This window comes from Eriocheir sinensis, chromosome 3 (assembly GCF_024679095.1).
Source record: "Eriocheir sinensis breed Jianghai 21 chromosome 3, ASM2467909v1, whole genome shotgun sequence".
Classification (NCBI taxonomy): domain Eukaryota; kingdom Metazoa; phylum Arthropoda; class Malacostraca; order Decapoda; family Varunidae; genus Eriocheir; species Eriocheir sinensis.
The window spans coordinates 21,524,422-21,543,488 of record NC_066511.1 but is presented as its reverse complement, the minus strand read 5'-3'; the positions used below and the strand labels follow the sequence as shown (position 1 = coordinate 21,543,488).

At 44.7% G+C, this 19,067-nt stretch overlaps 1 protein-coding gene across 7 annotated transcripts in view; it reads left to right on the top strand.

Annotated features, from left to right (window-relative positions):
• LOC127006447 (uncharacterized) overlaps positions 1-19,067 on the top strand; it is a 398,934-nt gene that overhangs the window by 341,765 nt on the left and 38,102 nt on the right. For all 7 annotated transcript variants that reach the window (XM_050876409.1, XM_050876407.1, XM_050876427.1 and 4 more), the window contains 2 exons: positions 5,960-6,698; positions 16,062-16,708. In XM_050876409.1, coding sequence (XP_050732366.1) covers positions 5,960-6,698; positions 16,062-16,708 — 1,386 coding nt within the window. The remainder of the gene's footprint in view (positions 1-5,959; positions 6,699-16,061; positions 16,709-19,067) is intronic.

Below are 19,067 nucleotides of genomic sequence, written 5' to 3'. Positions count from 1 at the left end.
ATCCATAAGAACTTGTTTTAACGTGAAACTAAAACAGCACTGAAAACAAAGGATCTTCATTAATCAAAGGGAACAGTGGAATGAGGGTTGACTTGCCTGCGATAGAACCAAGAACCTTCCGAAAGTTCATAAAGCCGCGAGGTGTCGGCGAGGCGCGGCGGAGCGTATAAATCACAGAGATAACAGGTCGGCGGTCGATAATGATATACAATAAGAGTTGCGCCATTGATCACGGTGGTTAAGAGACGAAAAGAGCAGACAGTGTGTGTGTGTGTGTGTGTGCGTGTGTGTGTGAGAGAGAAAAATTTGATATCCTTTCTCGTGTGTTTTATGTCAAGGTTATGTCTCCCGGCGTGCCCTAAATAGTAAACATGATACATCTTCGTAGTAAACAGCCGGAGAGCGGGGCGTCGGTGCACTAATCACCGTGGCATGGCGGGGAGGATCGTGCCAAAACAATTATTACCTGTGAAACAAAAACGACCACCCTAAGCAAACCGGTTTTAGCCGAAGATGATGGACGCTAGTTGACACGCACCCTTTCAGTAAGTGCATGGTCATATCAGAGAAAATTAGGGGAGCCTTGAATTAGTGAAGGGTCATATTTTTACTTCTGAGAATGCTTAACTCGGCCCACTTTATCATGGCAGCTTGTTTTCAACGGTTGTAAGTGCGAATTAGAGGGGCGCGCACGAGTTATGAAGAATATACATACCCAGACATGAAATTAGACTCTCTCCGGCAAAAGAAAAGCTCGGAATTGTGTCGTGGTGCGCTAACGTTCAGGGCAGCACTGGCAGGTTCGTCCCTCATTAGGAAGAGCGTGGTAAAATAATTAAGGGTCGTATCGTAAGACATTTCGCCACCCAAGAACACATATTTGACAAGGCTTTCGTAGGAGTTGTGGGCATTTCCAGTGGTAGTTTTATGACCCTGGTGTTAGTTTGACCCTTCTTCTGTACCATGAACCTAAGGAAACACACATTTGACAAGGCTTTCCTAGGAGTTGTGGGCATTTCCAGTGGTAGTTTTATGACCCTGGTGTTAGTTTGACCCTTCTTCTGCACCGTGAACCTAAGGAAACACTCATTAGAACCCGACTGACCCTCTCTTTGACCTTTATAAATAGTTGATGTGAGAAGGGACAGTGCCTTATAGTACCAACCTTAATGTGTCTGAGGGAAATTACCGCACACACCTACCTGTTAACTTATTAGGTGTTGTCTTTGCCCCTTCCTTTTTTTTCTTTTTATTCTTTTCCTTTTCTTCCTCTCACTTTTTCTTTTTTTTTATCCACGTCGGGGGACTCTGGATCGATATCGTTATTATTTTTTTTTTCATTTTTTTTCATGGTTCTCAACAACAACAAACAACAACAACAGCATGGACAGTCTGCAACACAATCCCTTAAAAGTAATAATAATAATAATAATAATAATAATAATAATAATAATAATAATAATAATAATAATAATAATAATAATAGTAGTAGTAGTAGCAATAATCATAGTAGTAGTAGTAGTAGTAGTAGTAATAATGATAATAATAATAGTAATAATAATAATAATGATAAGAAGAACAAGAAGGAGAACAAGAACAAGAAGAACAAGAACAAGAACAAGAACAAGAACAAGAGAAGAAGAAGAAAAAAAGATGAAGAAAAAGCAGAAGAAGAAAAAGAAGAAGAAGAAGAAGTTGAAGAAAAAAAAAAAAGAAGACTGCTTACAACACCCCATTCACACGAGTATCATTACACTATACAGCCGTCGACAAACAAAAAATCCCTCTCCGGTCACACAAGGGGAGCCAACGCCTTCTGGTATCACTGGCGACTCATTGTTCAAGTGAAACCAAACCATTGGCCTTATAAATTCAAAGGCCAATAAAAGTGGTATTAAGAGCGGAGAAAGGCCCCACAAGTATCTGGCCACCTTTCTTTCTCCCTCCCCTTCTCAGACGCACCTTCCCCCTAGAAACCCCAACCCCAAACGTCCCCTCCCCCCCTCACACACACGCGTAGAATGTAGCAAAACTGGGTCTTTGGCTGAGAGTGAATGAAACACGCGGCCTTCAGCGCCTACATTCCACCCGAGGGCGTGTAGAGGTAGAAAGCGTTTGAAGTCGAGGAGGGTTGTAGAGAGTGTAAATTGGGGATATGGGAGGACTTTTTGTCGAGCCCCCCACAGTGGTTACCCTTTGCCTCATTAGTGGTAGATATTGAGGTCGCTTTTTGTCATCTCTTTTACTTCTGCCCCACGCATGAGGAAAATGAAAAGAAAAATAGAAAAAATGGTGAGGCAAGAAAGGATAACTTGCCCACGTGACGAAACACACACACACACACACACACACACACACACACACACACACACACACACACACACACACACACACACACACACACACACACACACACACACACACACACACACACACACACACACACACACACCGCGGGAGTGGCCCAGATTAGAAAAGAAAAAAGATAAAGCCCAGTACATGCCGTAAATTTACTTTTGTATGAGACTGCGCCGCGGTTAAAAGTAAGCACTATGCAAAGGTGATATTGTCGAGAGGCTTGAGTAAGAGGAAAATTTTTGCCATCGAACATACCGCGCGCCGGAACTTTGAACAAGGAACGAGATATCTGGAAGCAGTACATTCTTGATCCAATATCGAAGGTACATGGTGATAAACAAAGGCAAAAGACAGCAAGTTAGGAAGGCAAAAATGTCACTTTTTTCACGTTTTAGACTGTGGTGCCGGTAGGCCTTCTTGGTGAGGCCTAATGGTCGGCCCCAGGCCGCTATGACAGGCAAGTATTTATAGTGGCGCAATCTTGCTTGGCTCATGCTGTCCCCTGTAGCTCATCTTTGATATTTTTTTTAGAGAGAGAATCTAAAGTCTGGGTTGATAGATGGTCTTTAGGACAACATGTGGGTAGTCACTAACATGGTCTCGTTAACCTACATGAAGAGCTGAGGAAAAAAATTATAACACCGTCATAATATAGGCAGGTTTCCTGGCGAGGCGGAATGGAAAATGAATGTATAATTTGGGGAGACGGTGGCTGAGTGGTTTGCGTGCGGGCCCCGCATTCACCGCGTTCTGGACGACGCGGGTTCGAATGATCTCCGGGGGTCAGCATGAGCCAAGCATAGATGACGCCTCTATGAATACTTGCCTGCGCCATGACGGGCTTGAGCCTGAAGAAAGCCTACCGGCGTTATAGGCCATAACGTAAAAAAAAATATATGTATGAAAGTCAAACTATCTCAGGAGCGGGAACAAATATGTGAAGCAGCGTTGATGGAAACACTCCCAATGCCTCCAGCGCCGTCAGCCGATGCCGTGGTTAATTTTGTTTAATTAAACTCTACGTCTCATAATATGAGGATGCAATAAAAGTCGAGTCGTCTTGATAAAAAGAGATTATAAAAAAAGCCGACCTGGATCCCTTCACAAAAGGTATGCTGACACATCCTTGATACCTTTTGAAACTAAAGCTGAACGTGCCCTCAAAAGAGCTCTCAAGAGAAGGAACCTATACGGGAAGGGTGGGATGTAGTGAAAGGAGGAAAGGACGGCAAAAACTCGATTGTACTTTCACCCATATTCTGGCGTCTGTCAGTGTTAGTAGTCGGTTTACCTTTATTGTTTCACAGAACATAAGAAATAAAAATGAAAGAAGGCCAGGCATGGGTGCACGCTCTCTTAGTCAATGGATCTGAAGAATATTTACCGTGAGACAGTGGAAACAAAAAGGCCTCGACGCAACACTAGTCAACCTTGCAAGGCCGAGCCTGACGCCACAAAGTGACCGCGCAGCGGGACGCAGTGAACGCCCTTCGCTGTCAGGTTGCCGAGACCATTCGGAGATGATTATTAGTTGGATAAGCTGCGGTCCACTACATCACCCCAAGAAAAAACAAGACCACAAAAGATTATGTCAATAAAGCTACGCCAGGACACAAAAAACATGTTGATCCTCAACCTTCGTGGGTCAACATGAACTGCGAGGAGCTGAGGCGCGAAGAGTTGGCTGAGAGAAGGGGCGTCGATGGTAATCCGGGAAAGGGTAGAGACAAGTTTGTTTTTATGTTATCATAAGAAGGCTTTGAGAGCGTCAGAAGTTTAAACATTTAACGAAATAACAACGTTAATATATACTGGAGAAGTCATAATGTACCACCAATTTACAACTTAATAATCGTCATTGTCATTTTATGATGTTCACTAAAGAGCAGAATTCATGAGCCTCAAGAACTATAAAGATATTACCAAGAAAAAAATATTTGTTCTCACTTATTGGACTGAAAAAACTTTCTCTAAAGGGAAGGTGCAGTAAACTTCGAATCAAGACCTCGCGATTTTTTTTCTGAGGCAAAGGGCAGCGCGCCTCCTTTTATATTATTTTTAAACCATGGCTTCATGTCATCAAAGTGTTCCACTGGATGACGCACGTAAAAAGAATGAATGCGTAGTAGTAGTAGTAGTAGTAGTAGTAGTAGTAGTAGTAGTAGTAGTAGTAGTAGTAGTAGTAGTAGTAGTGGTAGTAATAGTAGTAGTAGTAGTAGTAGTAGTAGTAGTAGTAGTAGTAGTAGTTGTAGCAGTAGCTGTATTAACCACTGGCTCTGTTAGCTTAAGAACAATGTGTTTAATAATGTTTGTAGTACTAAATAAAGATGGTTGTCGGCCACAGTCATTGGCTAGCTGGGGCCAATGAATTAATGTGTGAAAGGATATGAGAAAAGATACCTCTCACAACCCAACTCTAATGGATGGAGGCCGTAGTAAGTAGTTTAAAAAAAAAGTAGTAGTCGTAGTAGTAGTAGTAGTAATAGTAGTTACAGTATATGTAGCGGTGCAAGATTTTTCTTTTTCCTTCACAACCAACACTATCACCACTACCACCACCACCACCACCACTACCACCATCACCACCACCACCACTACCACCATCACCACCACCACCACTACCACCATCACCACCACCACCACCACATGGCTTTCCCTTTTCCTTCACCACCACCACCACCACCACCACCACCACCACCACATGGCTTTCCCTTTTCCTTCACCACCACCACCACCACCACCACCACCACCACCACCACCACATGGCTTTCCCTTTTCCTTCACCACCACCACCACCACCACCACCACATGGCTTTCCCTTTTCCTTCACCACCACCACCACCACTACCACCACATGGCTTTCCCTTTTCCTTCACCACCACCACCACCACTTAGATTATGCTGTCCAGTTTTGGTGCCCACACTACAGAATGGACATCAACTTGCTAGAATCAGTTCAGAGGAGGATGACCAAGATGATTCAGGGGCTTAGGAACCTCCCATATCAAGACAGGCTAAAACATCCCAACTTACATTCTCTAGAAAGACGAAGAGTGCGGGGAGATCTGATAGAGGTATTCAAATGGGTTAAGGGTTACAACAAAGGCGATATAAGTAAAGTATTAAGAATTAGCCAGCATGATAGAACACGCAGTAATGGATTTAAATTAGAAAAGTATAGATTTAAGAGGGAAATAGGCAGGCGTTGGTTGAGTAATAGAGTGGTGTTGGAATGGAATAGACTCACCAATCGTATAGTCAGTGCATGGACGTTAGCTTGTTTTAAAATTAAACTTGGTAGCTACATGGACGAGGATGACAGGTGGTAGTGGGGGTGAATCTGGAGCTGCCTTGTGTAGGCCAGTCGACCTCTTGCAGTCTCAATATGTTCTTATGTTCTAATGTTCTTATGTTCACCACCACCACGACCACCAGCACATGGCTTTCCCTTTTCCTTCATCATCACCACTACCACCACATGGCTTTGCCTTTTCTTTCATCACCACCATCACCACCACAACCACCACCACATGATTTTCCTTTTTCCTTCACCACCACCACCACCACCATCACAACCACATGCACCTCCACTCTTCCCCAGGACTCGGGTCGGCCTCTCGGCGTGGACCGGCCACACCCCCATCACACTGCTGACGACTACGACTACGACGACTACGCCTACAGCCACTACGGGGACAAGGTGTACGTGGGCGGCTACGACTATGGCGGCGACTACGACCTCTACAACGGCCTCAACTACAACGACTTCCCGGACTACGTGTATGATGAGTTCGACGACTACACCACCAGCGGTGAGGCGGAGACGACCACTGCGGCAGGAGCGACAGACAGACCTTCCTCCTACTCCTCCACAACATCATCCCCGGCGCCGAAAGAAGAACAGGATAGGAAGGAGGAGAAGGAGGAGGAAGAGGAGGAGGAAGTGAACAAGACTGTGAATGAGGAAATGGATGTCTTCAGGACCGAAAAAATGGGCTCTGAAAAAGGTGACGACGCAGACCACGACGATAGGAAGGAGGAAGAGCCTGAAGCCCCGGAAAGACACAGTACGGAAACGGAGGAGGAAAAGGAGAAGGAAGAGGAGGAGACAGTGAAGGAAGAGGTACACCAGGATGATCTTGAAGAAGCCATTTCCAGTGCTGAGGAGGACTCGACCAAGATGGACCTTGAGGGAATGGAAATGAACGACGGCCACCGCCCCGCCAAGGCTGAAGGGACCGACAGGGGTAAGATGCCCATGGCTGTGGACACTTGGCGGGCCACCGATGACGAGGACCTGCTGGAGGGGTCAGGAGGCGGCCACCACGACAAGAAATTCGGTGAGCACATCCTAGTTTTCCTTGACTTTATTTGTTCCTTGCAGTTATCATGTTTCTCTCTTTTTTTTTACCTTTCCAGATTACATCTACATGTCTGTTTAATTTGTTCCACTCGTTACCTACCCTATTCATTCATCAGTTTTTACCTATCTCCTTCTTGGGCCGGACTTTATCCGATATGTTTATGTTGCCACGTGTCCTAACATATGCTTTCACTATAAATACCTAAATCGCTCGTATTAGTCCACTTAACTCATTTGACACTTACGCCTTTCTAAAACAAATAAAATGAAGCTTCTTCAGTCCTCTGTTTGGTAAGTTTGAAGGTCTTGGATCATTTTGGTCGTCCTTCTCTGCACTGCTTCGAGGGAATATATGTCCCCCCTGCAATCACGGCACCAAGTTTGAGAGACTTACTATAAGAAAATATTGTCTCGACCTGGGGACTTTGTTTCCCCAAGCCCATTTGTCTCTTTAATGACTGTCTCTATTTATACTAACATCTCGTCCCCCCCCTCCCTCCTCCTCCTCCCCCCCTTCCTCCGCCTCCGTCCCCCCTCCCGCCAGTAAATACCTGATCGACTTCCGGTAATGACGACACATTCTCTTAAGTAAACACCGACAGGAAGTGCTCGTTGATAGCCATGATAGTGTCTGTTACTAAGTGGGCTCCCGTCTGCTGGTATAAATGACCCAATGCTATCTATCTGAATGGTCCGTAAAGGTCACCGCAAAATTGTACGGCAGAGAGAAGCCTGGCGGAGGAAATTAACAAAATAGAAAGTGCAAAAGCTTTCAGCCTCGTTTACCTGAGAGAGAGAGAGAGAGAGAGAGAGAGAGAGAGAGAGAGAGAGAGAGAGAGAGAGAGAGAGAGAGAGAGAGAGAGAGAGAGAGAGAGAGAGAGAGAGAGAGAGAGAGAGAGAGAGAGAGAGAGAGAGAGAGAGAAAATAAAGACATATATAGATAGATAGAAAGAAACATGGATAGATAGACAGTTAATTAGATAGATAGAAAGATATAGATAGATAGATAGATAGACCGATACTTTAACTACTGATCGGGCACGAGATAAATGGGTTCGGCTTGGGCTTGATGGTAAAAACGCCGCCTCGGTGATGGAGTGACTGCCGGGCCTGCCAGCGCCAGTCACTCCCGCAAATATATTGTAATTTTTCGCCGTCATAACTTTTTAAATGGCTTTGCGGATCCCGTTCACTCTCCCACTCTTGCGTTCCCGTGATTTTGTTATAAAAATATCCAATATGAATTTCGGTAGCGCTGGGTTATAAGTAGTTTTGTTTGAGGGCTTGTGTATGTGTGTGTGTGTGTGTGGGTGGGTGGGTGGGTGTGTGGGTGTGGGTGTGAGATGCGTCTGTGTGCACTTGTGTATATGTGTGTGCTTAGATGAATAGATAGATAGATGGATAGACGATAGAAATACAGAACGATAGATAGATAGATAGAAAAGCTTATTGAGTAGACACACCATTGCATGTACCTTTTGATCTTAGGAGAGTACAATCCTGAGCCTTCATCCTCATCACCCTCATCGTCAGCACCATCATCATCCTCGCTTCCGTCGTTTTCTTATTATCATATCAGCATCAACATCATCCCCTAACCGTTCCCCGCAGCACACAGAGCCTCCCCGAGCCGTACAAAGCCCCGGAACATTATCGCGGCTCTCCGGGGCTTCAGCGCGGCAAAGAAAAATAGTAATGGACTCTTGACTGTGATTAGGTGAAACGAGATCCAGGGTCGGTATTCTTGGACGCTTCCGCCTCTCACATCGACTCTTTCTGAAGGCCAAAAAGGACATCAGTCGCGTCGTAATGAGTCTTTTTTGTAGACCCATGGCACAAAAGAATGATCACACTACCGGAAAGGTCATGAAACTACCTCTAGAAATGCCTAAAACTCCTGCGAAAGCCTTGTGAAAAATGTGTGTGTATGTGTGTGTGTGTGTGTGTGTGTGTGTGGTGGGGGGTTGGGGGTTGGGGGTGGGGGGGTGGGGGGGCGCCGAAATGTGGAAGAATACGAGCCGCCCCTGAGCCCCGCGTACGCGAGAGAGGACGCGCAGCCCATTTGCCAGGGTTATTTATTTTAATCTTGACACTTAATCCTTTCCACGAGTCTGGATCCCATTTTCTTTTCTCTTCAGGTCGTTGAAACGGCGCCATTGATGATGATGACGCGTTACTTATTAAGGCGATACTCTGACCCGCCTCGATTTATTTATTTAATTTTTTTTTATTCAGCCTCTCGAGCCCAATCTGTACCTTTCCTCCGCGCCTCCCGACCCATTTCCTGAGGCCGTTTCCACCTGTCACCCCCTCCTCCCGCCTTCCGCCTCCCGTCCCCTCCCGCCAGGTAATCACAAGGGCTCATGTATTGCCTCCTCCATCTTCCGCTCCCCCTCTCCCTCCCTCCCTCCCTCCCTGTCCCTTTTCCACCGCCCTCCATTCCTCTTCCACCTCTTGTGTCCAGTCACCGTTCTTTATGTTCCCTCAAGGCTCCCTCCGAAAGAAAGATGAATGAAGGGATAGTTAAAAAATGTCGTCGCCTGTGGGTGGGAGATAAGAGGAAAGAAGGAAGGAGATTGTAAGATTTATCGTAGGGTTTAGTAAGAGGATTAGTGAGGGATTTGTGTTTGAAGTGTGGCCAGTAAGTCTTCGTGAGGTGATTTTTTTTTTCAGCGAAGAGAAAAAAAATCACCTCACGAAGACTTACTGGCCACACTTCAAACACAAATCCCTCACCACTCCTCTTAATAAACCCTGCGATAAATCTTACACAGCGAGGTGGAGGGGAAAGACCATGAAGGACCATATTCTTAAACATCCTCACCTCCCAACCACATACAATTAACAAGGCTTTCGTAGGGGTTTGGGGCTATTTCCAGGGATAGTTTCATGGCCCTGGTGGTAGTCTGACCCTTCTTCTGTACCGTGAACCTAAAAAAACACTCATGAGAACCCGATTGATCTTCTTTTTTGGCCTTTAAAAATAGTTGACGTAAGTGGCGGAAGCATCTAAAATACCGACTCAGTGGGGCTGCTTTTTTTTTTTTTTTACAGCAAAGGAAACAGCACAAGGGCACGAAAAAAAAGGGAAACAGCAATAAAAAACAAAGCCCGCTATTCGCTGCTCCTGTAAAGAATCCGCAGAGGTGGCTTATTTAGTTGTGCTGCGTCATGAGCGGCGAATAATTAAAGAATCGCGCGAAAGTAATTAAGGTTTCCGTATTAGGTCCTGCGTGTTAAGAAGTAAGAGAGCAGAAAAGAAAACTTGGTCCGCTTTTTACAGTCGAAGATTACGGTTTGGTCTTTTTCTCTCGCCCTCCATCCATCCCCTTCCACTTACTTCCTTGGGTACGAAACATTTTTTTAATTAATTTTCAGGTTTTTTTCACCACACCTTTTGTCACCCTTGAGCGTCTTGTCCGCTGTTCCCGTCTGCGTCCACTGCCCCCTGCTGCTCCTCAGGGTCGTATTCTCAGACGCTCTCGGCTCCCTCAACAAATATTTCCAGAGGTCACAAAGAAGGTTGGGCGGGTTCTCATAAGTGTGTTTTCACGTTCATGGTTTCAAAAGCCCTGTCAAACTATTACTAGGCTCTTAAACTGATCCGACTCTTCGAGGAAAATGACTCACTGGCAAACGTAAACTGCATCCGATTCATCGAGGACTTGACTGAGCGCTGGTGTTGCGAATGGGCAGCCCCTTCCCGAGCCACCATCAACTGGGTCATCATCGGCATCGGTATGACTAACCGTATTCGATTCATGTGGGTCACCTGCTCTCTTACATGACTCACCCCGTCCGGATTGGTGCAGGTCAGTGGTGAAGCTACAAAAAGGCGGTAAAAATAGCCAATACTTAAAATACCATACAAGGAAGATGAGAAAAAACAGAACCGCTGTCAATTATTACTTACGGGAGCTACCTGAACCTCCTTCTATAAAAAAAAGACATTAATCATTGCGAGACGACGCTTTTTCCTTTCATTTCTATGCCACGAAAGAAACACGACTTTTTCTTTTAATTGCCGCAAAAAAATTGACCCACTCGTAGCAATAAATAGAGTGTACCCAAAGTCTTTGTGGAGAAATTCCTGTAAAGTTATTATGAGGAAAGGAGAGAAGGGAGGAAGAGTGGAGAAAAGGGAAAGGAAAAGAGAGAGAGAGAGAGAGAGAGAGAGAGAGAGAGAGAGAGATTTACATAGAAAATCAGACCAGAGACCCTATGGTCTTGACTGGTGGTCTGTCCTTAAACCTTATTTTTTTACATTAATCAGAGACAAACAAACGTTGCATTTCTACTGATATAGTTGAAAAGAAGTTGAAGGGTCGAGCTTATTTTCTTATTTTGAGTCAATCAATCGTGTTACACTGGACCACTGTGATTATTTATTCATTTCATACTTCGTTGGTGAAGAAGAGAAAAAATTTGTGCAGTCTTGATTTACTTGTTCTGAGTTTTTTTTACGCCATTCTCCTCGTGCGCAGTCATCGATCATCATAAAAATGTTGATCTCTGTACATTCGTGAAAACATTAAGTATTTTTTAAAACATTGATCAGTTTTCTCGGAGAGCGAAAGAGAAAACATGTTAGAGAGAGAGAGAGAGAGAGAGAGAGAGACAAATTGATAAACATACAGAGAAAAGACAGTCAATTTAAGACGACAAACAGAGAGAGAGAGAGAGAGAGAGAGAGAGAGAGAGAGAGAGAGAGAGAGAGAGAGAGAGAGAGAGAGAGAGAGAGAACAATTTCCACCATCCTGCCACTTTTGATGTTTAGCGCGAGGTGTTTGGTGTGGTTCGCCTTCGTGTCTGGAGTACCTTAAGCACGGACCCCCTGAGTTATGAGACACTTGCCGACACCTTGGAAATTTGTGACTGCATAGGTCGGCGAGACTCGTAACCGGGGGTGGATAGAGGCGGCGAGGCGCGAAGATAAGGTCGGAGTGTTTGCTCTTTGATGTAGTGGACTGCCTTGACCTCCCGCTAATTAACTTGAATATTTCGCTACTTTTCCTCCTCCCTTCCTACTATTACTCCTCCTCCTCCTCCTCCTCCTCCTCCTCCTGCTCCTTCTCCTCCTCCTCCTCCTCCTCCTCCTCCTCTTCCCCCTCCTCCTTTTCCGTCTCCTTTTCCTCTACGGGGCGTCTCCCTTCTCCATCGGTGCGGAAAGTAACTACACTGACCCTGATGACGATGAAGGAGTCAATGGTAATGATGTTTAAGCTGAGTCTGACTGCAAGAAGCGATAAAGAGCCACACAAAAGTTGGTTGGGAGGAAAGGAAATTAAAGCATCCCCACAACTTATATCGGGTAGCTTACAGCGATACCATGAAGCACAAATAATAGAATGTGATCCCGTAGTGCCCCGAACATTGGAGTCAAGCTGGTATATCGTCACCCAGGGAGTCTTTATAGGGATTACGTACCGTGCCCTATATCTCACCTTGCTCGAAGCCGCACCAGGTAGTCAAGAACCAGCATCCAACAGGTGTGTGTGTGTGTGTGTGTGTGTGTGTGTGTGTGTGTGTGTGTGTGCGGGAACAATACAGCCCTGTTATCTAAGTAAAGACGGGAGGGTTCCAGAAGAAAATAATAGCTTGCATTGTTAGTGTTAATGGTGGTGGTGGTGGTGGTGGTACTCTAGTTTTCCTTTCTTTGCTCCTGTTGTTGTCATTGTTTTGTTGTTTTCTCATTTCGGGTTTCTTATTATTATTGTTGTCTTTCATCTCCTTGTCGCCGTAGATGAGAGTGATATTCTCTGTCCTCTCCCTCCTCCTCTTCCATCTTCTTGTCTTTCTTTTTATTCCTCTTTCCTCTTCCCTACTGTCGCTACCGCTCATCTCGTTGTTGTCGTTATTGCTATTGTTGTTGTTGTCCTCTCCCTCCTCCTCTTCCGTCTTCTTGTCTTTCTTTTTCTTCCTCTTTTCCCTACTGTTGCTACCGCTCATCTCGTTGTTGTCGTTACTGCTATTGTTGTTGTTGTTGTTGTCATCTTCCTCTCCCTTTTTCTCTTGTCGCCTTTCTTTTCCTTCTTGTCTCGTTTCTTCAGTTGCCATGGCTGCCGCTTCTCTTCTTTACCACCTTCACCGTGCACCTCTTTACCACGAATACATGCACCTCTGTCGGTAGCTCAACGTCCTAACTAACCACTTACAAATCGGGGAGGAGGGACTCTGTTTGTTCTCCCGTCTCGACCAGTTAGCGTACACCCCACTGCCCTTTGTTTTTTATCCTCTTTCTCTCCTTCTTCCTCCTCTTGCCTCTCTTTTTCCTCTTTTCTCTTTCCTAATATTCCAACCGCTTCCTCCTCTGCTGTTATCTCTCTCCATCCGCCACGACTGCATGCACATCTGTAGGTAGCTCAGCGTCCTAACTAAGTACACACAAATCGATGAGGAGAGACTTGGTTTTTTCTCCAGTCCCGGCCAGTTAGCGCACACCTCACTGCCCTTTCCCTCCCGGTACTGGATGAATAGGTAAGAACTCGGCAAAACACGAGATAGACAGACTGTGGGAGAGAGACATGGTGCGTGCAGTTGGCCGCGTGTCTCAGCCTCACGTAGCTCTCGATCACTGCATGTTTTGTCGGTCTCAAGGGCGGAGTTGAGGCTTGATATGAAAGAAGAAGAAATAAAAGAAAGAAGAGTCGTAGCAAAGGACGTGTGTTGACGATGTATCTTTACGTTTTAGGCATAGTAGTAGTGGTAGTTGTAGTAGTAGTAGTAGTAGTAGATGTAGTAGTAGTAGTAGTTAGTAGTAGTAGTAGTAGTAGTAGTAGTAGTAGTAGTAGTAGTAGGAAGAGGAGGAGGAGGAGAAAGGAAGAAGACGAGGAAGAAGAAAAAGAAAAAAGAAAAAGAAGGAGAAAAAGAGGAAGAAAAAGTAAAAAAAGAGGAGAAGGAGAAGGAAAAGAAGCAGGAGGAAGAGGAGGAGGAGGAGCAGGAGGAGGAAAATAGAACCAGCACCACCACCGCTCCTGCTAACACGCACCATTGTAAAATATAGATAGCGAAGGAATTTACGACCTCCGCCTCTCACCTCTTTGACTCTTTATTGACGGGGGGCACTAAAACCGCTGCTCGTACATGTAGTAAACCCATCGCACACTGCAGAGAGCCGCGGTAATAGACTCACAGTACTCTCTAAAGTCCGGTGGCGCTTCGTAATTTGTTGCGGTAAGTAGTGTCGGTAGCGTCGGTGTTCTTCTTTGTTTATTGGCTCTGAGGACCAAATGGGGTACAGAGAAGGCGACTTTTTACTCTCCTTTTATATTGTTTTGTAGCCTCGAAGTACCGTGTTATCTGCCTGCCCTCTTACTTATGAGTGTAATATAACAGAACAATGCGACAACTTAGCAGTATTATCTCTCTTTTTATATTGTTTTTGTGGCCTATAATCACCGTTTTTTCTGAGTGTGCTTTTACTTATGAGTATAATATAATAAAACAAGGCCCCAGTTTAGCAATATTATCTCTCTATATTGAATTGTAGCCTCTAATCGCCGTTTTCTCTACGTATGGTTCTTCTTATGAGTATAATATAATAAAACAAGGCCCCAGTTTAGCAATATTATCTCTCTATATTGAATTGTAGCCTATAATCACCGTTTTCTCTACGTATGGTTCTTCTTGTGAGTATAATATAATAAAACAAGGCCCCAGTTTAGCAACATTATCTCCCTATATTGTACTGTTGCCTCTAATCGCCGTTTTCTCTGCATGTGATTCTTCTTACGAGTATAATATAACACAATGCCCCAGTTTAGCAGTATTTCCAGTACGCATTTCGATTTGTTACTTTTTTTTCAGTCTTCGTCCCTCGATTCTGTTCTTTTTTTCCCTTTTTTTCCTTCTCCCAAAGAAATGAATGAGAAAACTATAACGTCATAATGCGCCAATTTAGCAATATTAGCAATACGCATTTCGAATTCTTTTTTTTTTTTCATTCACTCGATTTTTTTTGTTGTTGTTGTTGTTCTCTTCCCCCCGACCCCTTTATTTTCCTCCTCTCAAGAAACGAATGAGAAAACTATAACATCACAAGGCGCCAACTTAGCAATATTATCACTACTCATTTCGATTTGTTCAAGAAATTATCCTAAAGTAACATGATAACTCCGCCCTTAATGTTTACCTAATGACTGATGTACCGTACCTGCTGGTAAACAAACGGGACTTCAGAATCATTACAGTTTCCCCTCTCCCCACCATCCACCACTCTCCTCGCTTTGACATTGATGATGATGATGATGATGATGGCGTGGGTCTTCCTTTGTCACCACCCTTATCATCATCAACCATTTTTTGTCCGCGTCATAACAAAGACCTCCGCCTCTAATTGCCTTTGTTACGGCTTCCAAAACTTGAAATTGGATTGTTGTTGTAGTGTTTTTGGTTTCCTTCTCACGATGGGTCGGTGTCTTGCTGTGTTCCATCCTTGCCTTTAGTTATCCTTCTTCTCCTCTCTCCTTCATCCACCTCCTCTCTCCCGCCCTCCGTTATTGAATTGTTGTGGGCTTTTGTGATGTAATTCTGAGACTCTTCCACCTCTCACATCATCTTAGGGCCGAAAACACCGTTGCCAGATTGTCGTACTCAGAGCATAGTATTTACCGGTTTCTGACGCCTAACTATTGCCAAGAAACATCAGGAATTAACTATTTTAACGATAATTATAAGTGAATCTCCTCATTGGGGTCCACGAGACAGTTTTTGGGTTAGAAGTCGGTAAATATAAGAGGCTGAGTAAGACAATCTGGCAACTTTGGCCGAAAAGGAGATCAATCGTGTTTTCATGGGTGTTTACTTAGGTTCATGAAGGAGATTTTTATGGATTTTTCCTTAGGTTCATGAAGGAGATCAATCGTGTTTTCATGGATGTTTTCTTAGGTTCATGGTGCAGAAGAAGGGTCAAACTACCACTAGAGTCATTTAAGTTACCCCTGGAAATACCCAAAACTCCTACGTAAGAACACCGTGTCTAATATGTGTGCTTGGGCGCGGTAATGTCTAGTGATATGGCCCTTAGGTTGATATTATAAGACACATTCACTTCCCACGTCAACTATTTCTATAGGTCAAAGAGGGGGTCAATCGGGTTCTAATGAGTGTTTCTTTAGGTTCACAGTACAGAGGGTCAGACTACCACCAGGGTCATAAAACTACCCCGGGAAATGCCCACAACTCCTACGAAAGCCTTGCCAAATGTGTGAACTTGGGCGACGAAATGTTTTGAAATACGACCCTAAGTTAGTTTCCTCCTATACAGATGCGTCGGTGGCTCGCTTTGCCTCACGATATATCCTTCCTCCTTCCCTCCATCATCCAACTTTTTCCTCCACAGAACTGGCGTGGTCCGTGTGGTCGGGATGCTCCACCTCGTGTGATGGGGGTGTGAGGGTCCGATCCTACCGCTGCCTCCCCAATCAGCCGCTTCTGGAGGCGTGCGTGCGGGCGGGGATCGAGACGCAGGAGCAGAGGGCGTGTAACCTGCAGCCCTGCCCCCCCACCACCACCACCCCCGCCCCCCTCATAGCCGCCAGACTCCCCAGCAGGCCCCCGGGACTCATCCAGGCCATCCCTTACATGACGGCCACTAACAACTTCTCCCGAGCGGCCACCCCGACGCCCCTCGAACAGATCATGGCCTCACACACCACCTCCTCCCCCTCCTCTTCCTCGTCATCCTCCTCCTCCTCTACTACACCCCCCTCACACCTCCCTGTCTTCATACCCACCACCACCCAGGCAACCACCACCACCACCACCACCACCTCCAGGGAGCGTGGTGTAAACATCCATCCACTCTACGCCGCCGCCTCAGCAACCTTTCATCAGAGCCACCAGCGAACCTCAACAACAAGTTCCTCCCTGCTCGTTCCTCCCTCCTCTTCCCCCCCGTCCTCCTCCTCCTCCTCCTCCATCATTCACTCTCCGGACAAGCCGCGTAAATCTACACCAATCAACGGTCCCCTCAGGCCACAGGAGGCGGTGAGTGAAAAACTAACTTTCTTTCGAGTGGTGAAATGAAATTAGTTTTGGTGATTATATAGAGTCCCCTTTTTTTCCGTTCCTTTTTTTTTTAAGGATGTTAAACCTAGATTTTCCTTGTTATGTATACCGGAGAGAGAGAGAGAGAGAGAGAGAGAGAGAGAGAGAGAGAGAGAGAGAGAGAGAGAGAGAGAGAGAGAGAGAGAGAGAGCAGTACAGGCGTAGGGAAAAGAGTAACAGATGGGAAAGAGCAGTAGTGTTTGTAGCATTGAAACAGCACCCTCGCGCCCCCTCACACACACACACACACACACACACACACACACACACACACACACACACACACACCATGGAATTGCACAAACTCCTTCAGCATCCGCGTGTAAAATATCCCGCCACACACTCTGATTTCCCAGTTAAACTCTACAAAGAATTCTCCCCAAGAACCTTGCAAGCCACTCTCCTCCACTAATTTATCAATGCCTCTCTCCTTCAAGGTATGTGTCCCCAGCAATGAAATAATTCCTATGCTTCCCCCTCCCTAAGTTCACCCATCCAGCCTCCACCATATCCCTTACACTCAACCTCACCCGTGAATGTTTTTTGTATTATTATTATTATTATTTGATGGTTCTTACACTGATACTATCCCACTCATTGACCCCCAACAACTCAGCGACATCAATGGGGTCGTATTATAAGACATTTCGTAGCCCAAGAACACCTATTTGACAAGGCTTTCGTAGGAGTTGTGGGCATTTCCAGGAGTAGGTTCATGACCCTGGTGGTAGTTTGACCCTTCTTCTGTACCCTGAACCTGAAGAAACACTCATTAGAACCCGACTGACCCCCTCTTTGACCTTTAGAAATAGCTGATGTGAGAAGCGAAAGTCTTAAAATACAATACCGACACAAATCCTCCTCCCCCACATAGTCTTGTCCGTATCCTGAATTACGTTACCAATTGCGACTCTATAACTGCATACCCCAATCAATCGGTCAATAAATCAATCAATCAATTACAGTAACAAATAACAAAAAAGAGAAAACAAATTCAGTAACGCCAACTTATGGTAATATCGCTACTTAGACCTTTTATCTTGACAACCACATTTTAAAGATTGAAAAAACAGTAAAGCTTGGAATCAGTCAATCAGTCAATCAAACCATTACAATAACAAATGACATAAAAAGAGAAAAAAATATAAATAACGTAAACTTTCGATGATAACTAAGGCCTTTCATTTTGCCAGCTACATGTTAAAAATCGATGAACTAGTAAAGTTTTAGATGCGACCTTTTTTTACTTCGTGGCGCGGCTGACGAACTGTCTGAGGAGTGAGCGCAGGCAGGTGTGGCAGGTGGTCCGCTAGTGCTCTGCCATCTCCACCCTCTCCCTCCGCCCCAGGCTATGACCTGCAGTGTTACGCAAGGGACGTGGAATATAATTGAATTGAATTTATTGATTAAGCTCAGACTTTATAAAAAAAAGTATGGAGCACAGCTCCTCCAAAAGAAAAAAATAACACAACATGTTGTCCATGCAACAAGTAAATGTCTGGTTATATAACTAACCAAAACAAACACAACAATAATGAAATACATTGACAAAAGTAACAAAAGCAGGTACTAAGAAATAAAAATAATTGAAGGAGAATAATGACCGCCAACACCTGACACTCATCTGAACATGCTTAGCACCGGCCTCAAGAATAGAGCTAAATTTTTCATAACGTTAACATTGGTGTTTTGCATCAGTGATATATATTTGAAATGTGATGGCCTGTGTGTATAACAGCTTGGTAAGTACATATCACGCAACCTTACAATTTCACTACCAGTGCACTCAAAAAGAACATGGAATTCATCTCCTACAACACCAGCATCACACTTATTACAAACCCGATCTTCTCTATTAACACCTTGATGCCTGCCAGCATTAACAGGCAATCTGTTGGTACAAGTTCTTAATCTCGTCACCATTATTCGGTTGCTCTTCTGTAACCTTGAAATATACCACTCCATGCCATAATCCACCTTAAACATTTTGTAGTTACTACACAGAGATTCTGTTACTATGTTGTTGTGCCAGGTTGCAATCCACTGGTCTTTCAGTCTCAATTCCACGGCTTTTATAACCCATGTTGTATTGGGAACATCTTGAGACAACCACAACCATGACATACCACACTCATTGCAAATGTTTTTAATACAGGCTAAACATGGAGAAGTATATATCCCTAACCTATCCAAATGTAACAAGCAGTGATACATTACTGAACAAAATTTTGTATCTACCTAAAATAATTTTAGACCAATATCCCATCATTCTGCTCTGTATGCATGTCAAGTGAAAATA